The 13,732-nt window shown below is 42.8% G+C and overlaps 1 protein-coding gene across 4 annotated transcripts in view; it reads right to left on the bottom strand.

Moving 5' to 3' along the window:
- Positions 1–13,732, bottom strand: part of LOC122540340 (pleckstrin homology domain-containing family G member 5-like) — a 221,642-nt gene that overhangs the window by 174,516 nt on the left and 33,394 nt on the right. For 3 of the 4 annotated variants that reach the window (XM_087980446.1, XM_043675906.2, XM_087980447.1), the window contains exon 2: positions 12,305–12,381. In XM_087980446.1, the coding sequence (XP_087836572.1) occupies positions 12,305–12,381 (77 nt within the window). Of the gene's footprint in view, positions 1–6,230; positions 6,602–12,304; positions 12,382–13,732 lie in introns of those variants that run through there. The other variant, XM_087980448.1, reaches the window with a different exon arrangement.

The following is a 13,732-nucleotide window of genomic DNA, read 5'->3' as shown; positions in this document are numbered from 1 at the left end:
GATTGGTGCAGGTGTCTCGGAGATGCTCCCTAAAGCGCTCTGCTAGGACGCGCCCAGTCTCCCCAATGTAGAGGAGACTGCAACGGGAGCAACGGATACAATAAATGATATTAGTGGATGTGCAGATAAAATTTTGATGGATATGGAAGGCTCCTTAAGGGCCTTGGATAGAGGTGAGGGAGGAGGTGTGGCACAGGTTTTACAGTTCCTACGGTGGCAGGGGAAAGTGCCAGGATGGGAGGGTGGGTCGTGGGGGGCGTGGACCTGACCAGGTAGTCACGGAGGGAACGGTCTTTTCGAAAGGCGGAAAGGGGTGGGGAGGGAAATCAATCCCTGGTGGTGGGGTTTTTTTGGAGGTGGCGGAAATGTCGGCGGATGATTTGGTTTATGCGGAGGTTGTTTCACTCTGGTCTCTACCTTACCTCAGTCATGGTTTCCTCAGCCAGGATCCCAGCAACCAAATCAACAGCACTGCAAACTGACTGGGAATGTGAGAGTCTGAATGGCAGAGGGGCAGATGGGAAAGACAGGCAAGATTGGACTTCATTGTGATGCTTTCAATGATTCAATAGTCCATTTTAGCTGATACAAACAATGGCCTGCTACATGGTGTTCCAGAGAAAGAGTGGTCACTTCTCTGTATGGGAGAATGTGGAGAATCTATTAACCTATGTTCTGTTTGGTTTCAACACTCACTGAACATGGTTTAGCAGCTGCAGCTCCATCATGGAACCTCAACAAACTGCTGACACCAGCCGCCTGCATTGCCTGCTGGTCATGGTGCCCACTCTCCACTTGCCTTAATGGGTGCAGCTGCAATCACACTCAAGAAGCTCAACGCCATCCAGGACAAAGTAGCCCGTCTTCAACATCCACTCCCGGCACTCTTATAGCAGTTTGTACCATTTATAAGATGTACTGCAACAACTGGCCAAGACTTGTTTAACAGCATTTTCCGAACCCATGCTCTATATTACCCAGAATGCCAAGGGCACCAGATGCAATGGGAACACAGTCACTTTCAAGTTGGGGTCGGGGATGTGAAGGGAGCACTGAAGGAACTTGACACCAGTTCTATTTAAACAAGGTCACTGAGGAAGTCAGATCAAACAGCCAGTCTCCACAGAGGAGGGGATCAGCTGATTTACACATTCTACAGAAAAAGATGTAATAGTCAAACATTGCTCTAAATTGCAGCAGGGGAACCAAGAGAGTAAGCAAACTAAAACCGAGAGAGGTTGTGACTGTTGGAAGGGAAACACCTACTCACTGCTAGCAGAACCAAGAAGATCAGCCTATTTCTTCCATTTTCTGAAGACTCTCTGGACAGGAATCACATACGTCAGAATCCTTACTATGTTTGTTCAGCAACTAGTGCCCAAGTGAGGAATAAGACTCTATAGCCTACAGAGCCAGCCACTCACTTCCTTTCCCTCGGTCATGTGTTCCCATTGTCTGGGGTGAATATTATTTCCCAGGAAGGATTTACTCCAAAACAGCTGGAACAAAAGCAGGGTCAGAGGGAGCTGAGGAGGCCTCAGCTCGCACTTTTCCCAGAGAGGAAAGTATCATTTTCTTAGACGGAAATTACAAAGGAGGCAAACACATCAAAGAGACTGGACTATGCATGGCAACAATCAAAACCCATCGGCACTTCTCAAAATAAACAGAAATATTTCTCTCATCAATTTTGTATCAGTGTAACTTTCACAGGCTAATTTCTCTTCATGATCGCTGTCACTGTCACAAACTCAATTTTTCTCACAATTAGTGTAATTTACATAATCATCTCTATTCACTAGCCGTGCAACTGTACAAACTGATTCATGTTCACTATCCATGCAATTGCACATGCAGATCCCTGTTCACTATCCGTGTAATTGTACACGCTGATCCCTGTTCACTATCTGTGTAATTGTACACGCTGATCCCTGTTCACTATCCGTGTAATTGTACACGCTGATCCCTGTTCACTATCCGTGTAATTGTACACACTGATCCCTGTTCACTATCTGTGTAATTGTACACACTGATCCCTGTTCACTATCCGTGTAATTGCACACGCTGATCACTGTTCACTATCCTTGTAATTGTACACACTGATCCCTGTTCACTATCCGTGTAATTGCACACGCTGATCACTGTTCACTATCCGTGTAATTGCACACGCTGATCCCTGTTCACTATCTGTGTAATTGTACACACTGATCACTGTTCACTATCCATGTAATTGTACATGCTGATCCCTGTTCACTATCTGTGTAATTGTACACGCAGATCCCTGTTCACTATCTGTGTAATTGTACACGCAGATCCCTGTTCACTATCCGTGTAATTGTACACGCTGATCACTCTTCACTATCCGTGTAATAGTACATGCTGATCACTCTTCACTATCCGTGTAATTGTACACGCTGATCACTCTTCACTATCCGTGTAATTGTACACGCTGATCACTCTTCAATATCCGTGTAATAGTACATGCTGATCCCTGTTCACTATCCGTGTAATTGTACACGCTGATCCCTGTTCACTATCAGTGTAATTGTACATGCTGATCCCTGTTCACTATCTGTGTAATTGTACACGCTGATCACTCTTCACTATCCGTGTAATTGTACACGCTGATCCCTGTTCACTATCAGTGTAATTGTACACGCTGATCCCTGTTCACTATCTGTGTAATTGTACACGCTGATCACTCTTCACTATCCGTGTAATTGTACACGCTGATCCCTGTTCACTATCTGTGTAATTGTACACGCTGATCACTCTTCACTATCCGTGTAATAGTACACACTGATCCCTGTTCACTATCCGTGTAATTGTACACGCTGATCCCTGTTCACTATCCGTGTAATTGTACACGCTGATCCCTGTTCACTATCCGTGTAATTGTACACGCTGATCACTCTTCACTATCCGTGTAATTGTACACGCTGATCCCTGTTCACTATCCGTGTAATTGTACACGCTGATCACTCTTCACTATCCGTGTAATAGTACACACTGATCCCTGTTCACTATCCGTGTAATTGTACACACTGATCCCTGTTCACTATCAGTGTAATTGTACACATTATCACTGTTCACTCTCTGTGTAATTGTACACGCTGATCCCTGTTCACTATCCGTGTAATTGTACACGCTGATCCCTGTTCACTATCCGTGTAATTGTACACATTATCACTGTTCACTCTCTGTGTAATTGTACACGCTGATCCCTGTTCACTATCCGTGTAATTATACACGCTGATCCCTGTTCACTATCTGTGTAATTGTACACACTGATCCCTGTTCACTATCCGTGTAATTGTACATGCTGAACCCTGTTCACTATCCGTGTAATTGTACACGCTGAACCCTGTTCACTATCCGTGTAATTGTACACGCTGATCCCTGTTCACTATCCGTGTAATTGTACACGCTGATCCCTGTTCACTATCCGTGTAATTGTACACGCTGAATCCTGTTCACTATCTGTGTAATTGTACACGCTAAACCCTGTTCACTATCCGTGTAATTGTACACGCTGATCCCTGTTCACTATCCGTGTAATTGTACATGCTGAACCCTGTTCACTATCCGTGTAATTGTACACGCTGAACCCTGTTCACTATCTGTGTAATTGTACACACTGAACCCTGTTCACTGTGTAATTGTACACGCTGAATCCTGTTCACTATCCGTGTAATTGTACACGCTGAATCCTGTTCACTATCTGTGTAATTGTACATGCTAAACCCTGTTCACTATCCGTGTAATTGTACACGCTGATCCCTGTTCACTATCCGTGTAATTGTACACGCTGATCCCGGTTCACTATTCGTGTAATTGTACACGCTGATCCCTGTTCACTATCTGTGTAATTGTACACACTGATCCCTGTTCACTATCTGTGTAATTGTACACGCTGATCCCTGTTCACTATCCGTGTAATTGTACACGCTGATCCCTGTTCACTATCAGTGTAATTGTAAACGCTGATCCCTGTTCACTATCTGTGTAATTGTACACACTGAACTCTGTTCACTATCCGTGTAACACACTAATCTGTTCTTTCACTAATGGACATCGGTACAAGGCCGAAATGCTTGAATTAATGTAGTTTCTTGTTCTATGATAATAGTGGGTTATCTGCTCACACATTTGCTCATGAGCTGCTTGGTGTGGATATTTTTAAGGGATGGAGTTGAGAGGCGGAGTCCCTGAAAGTTTAAACAGGGGACAGATGTTTCCTGTAGAAATAATAGACCCTAAATAGAATGGAATGAACTGGGAATGGCCATTGTTGGTTTATGTTGCTGCGAGGATCTACTGTCTAAAAATATTTGCTCGAGCTGCTTCTTGTTGTCTTGCGTGCAGGTGGATAAATAATAGCAATGACTTGTATTTAAAAATCACTTTTGGCAGAATAAAACATTTCAAATCACTTCACAGAAGCATTATAAGACAAACCTTAACACCAAGCTCCACAGATAAATATTAGGGTAGATTACTCAAAGCTTGATCTAAAAGGTAGGTTTAATTCGTGACCTAAAGGATGGAAGAAACTAAGAGACATTTAAGGTCGGAGAACTTAGCAATGAAACAACAGAAGATATGGTCAACAAATGTACAACAATTAAAATCAGGAATGCTCTAGAGGCTAAAACTGTGCAATGCAGAGATTTAAGACGAGAAAAGGGTGAAGCCATGGGAGAATTGGAAAGCAAGGATGATCATTTTAAAATTGAAGTTTCTAATCAGCAAGATTGGAAGATGGGACTTGATCTAAATAAAGGCATGGACAGCTGAATTCTCAATGATCTCAGGTTTGTGGAGATTGGTACACGAACTCAAGCATCTGTACTAGTTTGCACATATAATAACAGATTCAAAGACTTTGGAGAAGGAAGGAAATTTGGAGATGGGGACATAGTTTGCAAAGTCTGTTTTGTTTTGAGGGTAGGAGTGATGGTGTTTTGAAAGAGAAGGGGACAATACCTTCAGAGAGAGAGTTGAGAGAGAGGATCAGAAATAATGAAGCATATTGTTTGGCACTCCCCCTAGTGAGCACCCTTTAATATAACAACAGTTGCCTGTAACATCTTGCCCCATTCTAGCTCCCCTCCTTCCACCAGCTGCCTCTACCCTCCTTCCTTTGCTTTGTTAGAGATGCGGGCATTATTTTATTTAGTTATTGATACTGTCTGATGGTTTATTCTGGTGAAGAATATGGAGGACAGTCAGATAACATCAAGAAATAAATCAAGTAAATTCCACACCAAAAAGGAAATTGGGGGAGAGATATGGAGACAATTGTTGAGATTGATTAATGACAGGGGAGAGTGAGTGGGGAGGGGGCTGGAGAAGCTGAGCCTATTAACCTCCCCCAACTCAACTTAAACCTGGTTATCTCGTTAAAAATTATCCATTTGTTTCACATGGTGGAATGATTGCATTGAGTGCAATATAAGCAAACAGGAAGGGCAGTGTTTGTCACTGGCCACCCGGGTGTTTTCCTATCTTCCTGGTGGTGGAAATTGAATAAAAGATTGGTGCACTTTGTGTCTTTCACTGTGTCTCACACCTGCACACACACAAAAAAAAAAGAAAAAAAGAAAAAAAAAAAAAAAAAAAAAAGAAAAAATAAACAGAAGGTTCTTCCTGGTGGTGGAAATTGAATAAAGATTGGTGCACTTTGTGTCTTTCACTGTGTCTCACACCTGCACACACACACACCATGGGTGCTGGGGATAAAATAAGCACTACCGCACTTAGGTGGTAGTGTGGGGGTTAAAAAGAAAAAAAAAAAAAAGAAAGAGAAAAAAAAAAAGAAAAAAGAAAAAAAGAAAAAATAAACAGAAGGTTCTAAAAAAAAAAAAAAAAAAAAAAATATAAGCAAACAGGGCAGTCAATTCATGCACAGCAAGATCCTACAAACAGCCTCAAGGTGAAAGGCCAGTTGATCTGTTGGGTCCAAATACAATTTTTTGCAGGATTCTAAGAGAGCTCTCTGCTTCCTCACCAACAATGGCTGTGGGATCATTAACACTCACCCAAAGAGGTAGGTGATACCACACCATAACATCTCATGAGCTTAACATCTCATTCTGCTACAGAATACCGAACAGTTCTCCCGAATCCGGGATGTGAGGGTAGTCAAGCCAATAGGCTGATATGGACCTAGCTGTGTGTTCTAAATCTACATTGTTCCTGAAGTTAAGACAGAAGATTGAGCAACTTACCTCCTCACTCTTGGATTTGCTGGAGTCTGACAGAGCCTCAGAAATCTGATAAGCTGGGCTCAGCCAAGGATTTTGCTGCATTTGCTTCTTTGCCAATCCAAACACATCCGCTTTGAAAATCAGAATAAAACTCAGGAGGGATACATTGTGAAGATGTTTAGCAGTACCACAGTCTGGAAACTGGATCTTTCCAGCATTAGGAGACTAGTAAAGATGGTTCTGGTATGAACGTTGCTTTAATTTTCAATCTTCAACAGGTTGAAAACTCTGGATCAGGGAGGCAGCTGGCAGGAGGAGGGTGCTGGGCTATTGTTGGCGCTCTTTGTGCAAGCAGAAACCTCACTGTCTGCCCTGCGCTCCCTCGGGCAACGACTCACTGAACACACCAGCAAGGGATGATTAGCATTGCGTGACTTGCAGGGAGGAGCTGTCTGATACGGCACACACTGTCTGAGGATTCTGTACACACAGGGAAAAAAAACTACACAAACAGAACTGGGAGCAATGCCCAGGTATGTTAACCCTTGACAGTCTGGGCCTAAAATAACTTGGGAAACACAATTTGATAAATAGCCAGGAACTGCGAGCTCATTATCAGAGATTTCAGGGAAATGTGGTTCTCCCTTCACTTCCTCTACCTACCACTCTTTACTCCCTTGTGTCATATTTCTTGTTTATTGTTAATAACAAAAGCAGTGAGGATTCAGTCTACTTGAACATCTTATACATCTTACACAGGTTAACTGTAGTTACCTGCAGTTACAGGTAACTAGGTTTATATCCCCCTTCTGCTGGATTGCTCATAGCAACTGCCCAGCTGGTTTCAGACTGGTTCTTAGCTCATTAACATATCCACCTCTTAAAGCAATAATACTCTTTTATTTCCAAGATAAAATTACATATACTGAGAGTGGATATATGTATACATTTAAACAATAATTTTAAAAAGTAAGTATTTAAGAGTCTAAAAATGAAGAAATAAATTGCTCCTTCCTCATCTTGGTCTTAAATGGCCTACTCTTTTATGCTGAGAATGTGTCCCCTGGTTTTAGATATCTTACCTATGTAAAACCTGAAAGAACTCTATGACTCTATAACTGCGGATGCTGGAAATCAAAAACAAAAACAGAAACTGCTGGAAACACTTAGTAGGTCCTGCAGTGCCTGTAGAGAGAAACCCAAATTACTGTATCTGCCAGACTTGCTCAGCCTTCACAGCAATTTCTGTTTTTTGTGATATCATACCTACACCCACCATATCACAACCTGTAAGAATTTTGTCAGTTTTGTTCTATGGACTGATATCCACATGATGAATTAGATATCCACAAAAACTTTTAGAAATTTGCAAGTGTTTTACTGCAAATCCGTAGTTTAGCACAAACATCTGTTTCCATCCTTCCCTTCTGAATCATTTCCCTGTGTGGCAGCCAACTCCCCACTGGGGAGGATCCATTCCTTTGTCTTTTAATCGAACTAATTAACCAAGGATCCAGTTCATTCAAAAAACATGAACCTAATTACAAACAAAAACTAGGGGCACTGCAACAATATCAAAAAAATGGGGGTGTAAAAAAACCGAAGGGGAACCAAATCACAATATCATCAAAGGAAGAAGTAATGTCCCCTAGCCCCTGTGATGCACACATGTTCTAAAAAGCTTTAAAAGGTACTAGTGAACATCTTATGTATTCTCAGTCCAAGGACACCCCAGTGCAGACATAGCCACAAAAGGGAGGCAGAGAGTCAGGGAATATGAGCCCCTTCACTGTCTGGTGCCTGAACCTATGAATGACGATAAGAACCCAGCTGTTCCTCTTTTAAAAGAGCAGGTTAACCAAATGGAACCACGTAACAGCTCCCTACGGGCACTGTAACCTCAATCAAAGTTTTAAACGAAGCTTAAAAAAATTCAAACAGATATTTTCCAATCAACCTGTTCAGAGATGTTATTACACACCTCTAGAGCAGTTGGTTCCTGGGTCCTGGTTCAGAGGTAGGGACACTACCATTGCAACAAAATAGCTTATAGAAGATATCAAATAAACACAAAGTCCAATGAGCATCACTTACTCTCAATCAACTCCGGAACTGTTCTGGTTGATACCAGATTTTTGTGGTGAAGTGGTACCGTCCCTAACTCAGGGCCAGAAGCCCAGGGTTCAGGTCCGACCTGCTTCAGAGGTCTGTTGTAATATGGCTGAATGGGTTGGTTAAAATGTTTTCTGGTTGACCCTGAGGACTCCTTTGTCACTCTGGTAGTGCCTCTACCTCTGAAATAGGATTCACATCCCATCTGCTCCACAGGTAACAATATCTCTGGACAGGTTAATTTGGTAAATATCTTCTAGTTAAGTGTTAAAGAGATCTGCATCTAACAGACCTCCTATCATTTAAGAAGAATGTTATATTTATGCACAGGTTTATAGGTAGGAATAAAAAACACAATTTCTGATTTCATTCCATAACATGGCATCCTTCTTGTAGACACTGCAAAATTATTGTATAGGTGCATTCCTTTTTATAAAACAATCCAAGAGTTGATGACTGCTATCTTCCCATCTAACCTTAGAGATTTTTTTCCTCTTTGCTTTAATCCAGCTTTATCTCTATCCTTTCTCACTCATATATTTTGTAAAATGTACATTATCCCACAAAGACTGATTATCTGTGAAACCTTCTTTGAAATGGGCTTTCAGTCTCTTTTACATAGAGGTGTAGAGCATGGAAACAGACTCTTCAGTCCAACTCGTCCATGCCGACCAAATATTAGAAATCATTCTTGTCCCATTTGCCAGGATTTGGCCCCAAGCCCTCTAAACACTTCCTATTCATATACCCATCCAGATGCCTTTTAAATGTTGTTATTGTACCAGCCTCCACCACTTCCTATGGCAGCTCATTTCATACACACACTAGGCTCTGAGTGAAAATGTTGCACTTTAGCTCCCTTTTAAATCTTTCCTCTGTCACCTTAAACCTGTGCCCTCTGCTTTTGGACTTCCCTACCTTTGACTATTCACCTTGTCCATGCCCCTCATGATTTTATAAACCTCCATCTTCAGACACTCCAGGGAAAACAGCCCCAGCCTATTCAGCCTCTCCCTGCAGCTCAAACCCTCCAACCCTGGCAACAACCTTGTAAATTTTTTCTGAATCCTTTCAAACCTCACAGCATCTTTCCTGCGGCAGGGAGACCAGAACTGATCGTAGTATTCCAAAAGTGGCCTAACCAATGACCTGTACACCTACATAAGGACCTGTCAACTCCTATCATGTAACGTTTCCCAAGAGATGTTCGACAAATAGAATGCCATATCAGCAGCATCAATGACAGCCAAACTTTCAGCAATTAATGTGATCTTCACCATTTTTTCCCTCCCGTAAATCAAGTGTCAACTATTCCTGTTTTCTCTCACAAGGAATATCACCAATACTACACACTACAATCAACACTACACTGTTAATTCCAGCTTTTTATTGAATTCAAATTCCACCATCTGCCATGGTGGGATTCAAACTTGGATCCCCAGACATTACCCGGGTCTCTGAATTAATATTCTAATTATCATACCACTCAGACATCGTCACCCTATATGGTTAATATCATATTACGGAGATTTATCAAAGGTGAGAACTTCAACATACATTTCTCTATTTTAACCTTTTTTGAAGCTTTATTTGATCTCAAAATAATCTCAACCATTGGATTTTTCATGCCTACTCCGTGTTCTAGCACATCAAATCTTGCCTCTCGTTCAATCTGTCCTCCCAAACAATTGCGCTGCCCAATGAAACTCCCCAGCAGTTTTGCATCATCTTTGCTAGCAGTCCATCTTTATATTCAGATCTTGCACCATTAATTGCAATGGAGTTGAGATTGTCTAAGATACATCACAAGATACCTGTTTAATCTCTGTTTGGTTAAAATCATCTGAGTGTGTCTGGCACCTCTTTTATCATGTCAAGCCATCCTTCCATGAAAATATTCCTTAGTACCTTCAGTCAAGGATCATTAGCTGTTCCTTCCTGAAGTTTGGGCTAACCAAAACACCTTAAGGACATCTCCCATCTTGATGTCCATACTGTCTACATGTAAGTTTATTACAATATTTGCATTCTGCTCAGTTTATCTCAGGTAACTATTTTGGTATCAGGGAACAGCAGAGGAAGTGTTTTGCACTCTATATTGGATTACACTTGCGAGATACTTTTGGATCCAATCTCAAATGGTTTGACAGCTTGCATAATACATACTCTTTGACCTTTGTGAGATGCATCGACGTCCAAGTTTGTCTTCTTCCTTGGGTCAGAGTACCGCAGGATAGAGGTTCATGTTGACTATGCTTATTTGAAAGAATCAAATGGTGTTGACAGTCCTCCTCCCATATAGGGGTTTGAGTTTGGTCAGTACGATATTAGGAAGTTAAAAATTCAGCGACAGCTCTGCAGGTCTTCTTTGTCTTGGGAAGCAGGCATGTATCTAACATCTTTCAATTTGTCGGAGTCTGGATGGGTCCCGTAACCTGCTGTTGAAGACAAGGTCCTCTTCACTGAGCTACTGCCATCAGTGAGGTCATATTTCAGCTGTGTTCTTTAGTTTTGCTCACCAGTGCAATGTGATCAACCACACACACATTCAGGAATATTTTAAGTAATTCAGTTCATGTGCTGCTGAAACAAATCTTAAGTGACAAATAGGCCAAGAGGTATTCTATTTCCAGTAATATCCATCAAATGGTGTTCTGAAAGTACGGATTTCCTGAGGTTCCTTTGCAAAATTCACCAATCAATATTAGTGGCTGATGTCCCACTTGGAGAAAAATTTAGTTCCTTTGAATTTGACAAAGCGTGCTATTTTCATGCAGAATTGCCACAGCTGCATTTCATTAAGTACCAGTGCAAGAGATGGTGCTCCATTACGTGCAGTTCATGTTCCTGTTGTATAGCTGTATCATTGACTTTCATTGATCCTAGAGGAAGTAAGCACTGCAGATGCTGGAGATCAAAGTAGAGAGTGTGGTGCTGGAAATGCACAGCAGGTCAGGCAGCATCCAAGGAGCAGGAGAATTGATGTTCCGGGCATTAGCCCACCTCCGATCCAGGTATATATCTTGCACAATTCTGATTGGTAGAAAGTTTGCACCAGCTTTTGTATCAAATTTGATTGAGGGAGTGGGTGTATGTTAATTTTCTTCAAATTTGTTATGTTGATAGTGACAAAAACTTCGAAGTTTTTAACTCCATCCATACAATGCTTCATATTCACAAAGTGGGAAGCCTCTTTACCTTCTGGGTGAAGGTTCTTTCACCCTGAATCTTCTCCCCGAGGCAGTGGCCAGAGAGTAGGGATACACCTCCCAAGTGAATAACACTCAGGGGTTGAACATAAAGAGATAGATAAATAGATTAAACTGATTCCCCTGGACGTTTGCTCTAAATCTCCAGCAGAACTCCCCAGAAGTTTAACCATGCCTTGATGTGGTACTGTAACTCAGCTCTCGGGGCATCACAAAGCTGGCTGAGTGAATTACTTCTGAGTGCAGTCTTTCTTCTTCTTACTGGACAAACACAGTAGTCATTACATCCACTGCAGAATGCTGTGCAAATAACAAAATCAATAACTAGTTAATCTATTTGTTGAGGGAGGTATGTTGGCTAGGACACTGGGGAGTTCCCTGTCTTTCTTGCAATATTGCCTTGGAAATGAGTAAACAACAGTCAAGATCTCAATTTATTGTTTCTCCCAAAAAACAAATCACCATATTCTCTGGTTTATCATTTTCACTGATTTCCAGAGTATAATTGCAAAATGCTATGGATAAATTCCATAAAATCACAAGATAATAAAAATGCTCACAGGCCCAGTTCAAAACCACTTTTAAACAGAAGGACAGATCCCTTGTCACACTGAACTAAGTGCAAGTGCTTTATTACCCAAGTAGCCAATGGGTGAAAGACAGAGACAAAGAGCAAGAATAGGAAATGGAACAGAGAAGGGGTGAAAATGCTCATCTGAGAGTGAGTACAGCGGGATGTACCTGCCAGTCACCAGGAGGAACAACAGCCCTTACCTTGACAGCCCTCCGCTTGTCCACACATTCTTCATGCTGACAGAGCAGAACCTTCTCTTCAGTTAAACTCCGTTCATCTGTAAAAAATAAATTTCAGTTTGTTCCACCAGAAAACATTATAACAATAAGGCAGTGTACCAAGGGTGACAGGACAGTAGTGTAGTGGTCTGAGGGTAACGTGGCAGCAATGCAGTATACTGAAGCTGTCATGCAGTGCACTGAGGGTAACAGGGCAGTAATGCAGTGTACTGACGATGACAGGGCTGTAATGCAAGGCCTGTAGGTGACAGGGCAGTAATGCAATGAACTGAGGATGACAGGGCAATAATGCAGTGAACTGAGGGAGTTGGAGCAGTAATGCAGTGATCTGAGGGTAACAGGTCAGTAATGCAGTATACTGAGGGTGACTGGGCAGTAATGCAGTGTACCAAGGGTTTAAGGGCAGTAATGCAGAGTCCATACGATACAGGGCAGTAACGCAGTGTACTGAGGGTAACAGGGCAGTCATGCAGGGCCCGTAGGTGACAGGGCAGTAATGCAGTGTACTGAGGGTAACAGGGCAGTAATGCAGGGCTCCTGGGTGACAGGGCAGTAACGCAGTGTACTGAGGGTAACAGGGCAGTAATGCAGGGCCTGTAGGTGACAGGGCAGTAATCCAGGGCCCGTTGGTGACAGGGCAGTAACGCAGTGTACTGAGGGTAACAAGGCAGTAATGCAGGGCCTGTAGGTGACAGGGCAGTAACGCAGTGTACTGAGGGCAACAGGGCAATAATGCAGGGCCCGGAGGTGACAGGGCAGTAATGCAGGGCCCGTAGGTGATAGGGCAGTAACGCAGTGTACCGAGGGTAACAGGGCAGTAATGCAGGGCCTGTAGGTGACAGGGCAGTAACGCAGTGTACTGAAGGTAACAGGGCAGTAATGCAGGGCCCGTAGGTGACAGGGCAGTAACACAGTGTACCAAGGGTAACAGGGCAGTAATGCAGGGCCTGTAGTGACAGGGCAGTAATGCAGGGCCCATAGGTGACAGAGCAGTAATGCAGTGTACTGAGGGTAACAGGGCAGTAATGCAGGGCCCGTAGGTGACAGGGCAGTAATGCAGGGCCCATAGGTGACAGGGCAGTAACGCAGTGTACCGAGGGTAACAGGGCAGTAATGCAGGACCTGTAGGTGACAGGGCAGTAATGCAGTGTACTGAGGGTAACGGGAGTAATCCAGGGCCTGTAGGTGACAGAGCAGTAATGCAGTGTACTGAGGGTAACAGGGCAGTAATGCAGGACGCATAGGTGACAGGGAAGTAATGCAGTGTACTGAGGGTAACAGGGCAGCAATGCAGGGCCTGTAGGTGACAGAGCAGTAATGCAGGGCCCGTAGGTGACAGAGCAGTAATGCAGTGTATTGAGGGTAACAGAGCAGTAATGGAATGTACTG

This window comes from Chiloscyllium plagiosum, unplaced genomic scaffold, assembly GCF_037043375.1.
Source record: "Chiloscyllium plagiosum isolate Xiang-an unplaced genomic scaffold, Cpla_swu_hap1 HiC_scaffold_37, whole genome shotgun sequence".
Lineage (NCBI taxonomy): Eukaryota > Metazoa > Chordata > Chondrichthyes > Orectolobiformes > Hemiscylliidae > Chiloscyllium > Chiloscyllium plagiosum.
Note: the sequence above shows the minus strand (reverse complement) of the source record. Positions and strands in the feature narration are given on the sequence as shown.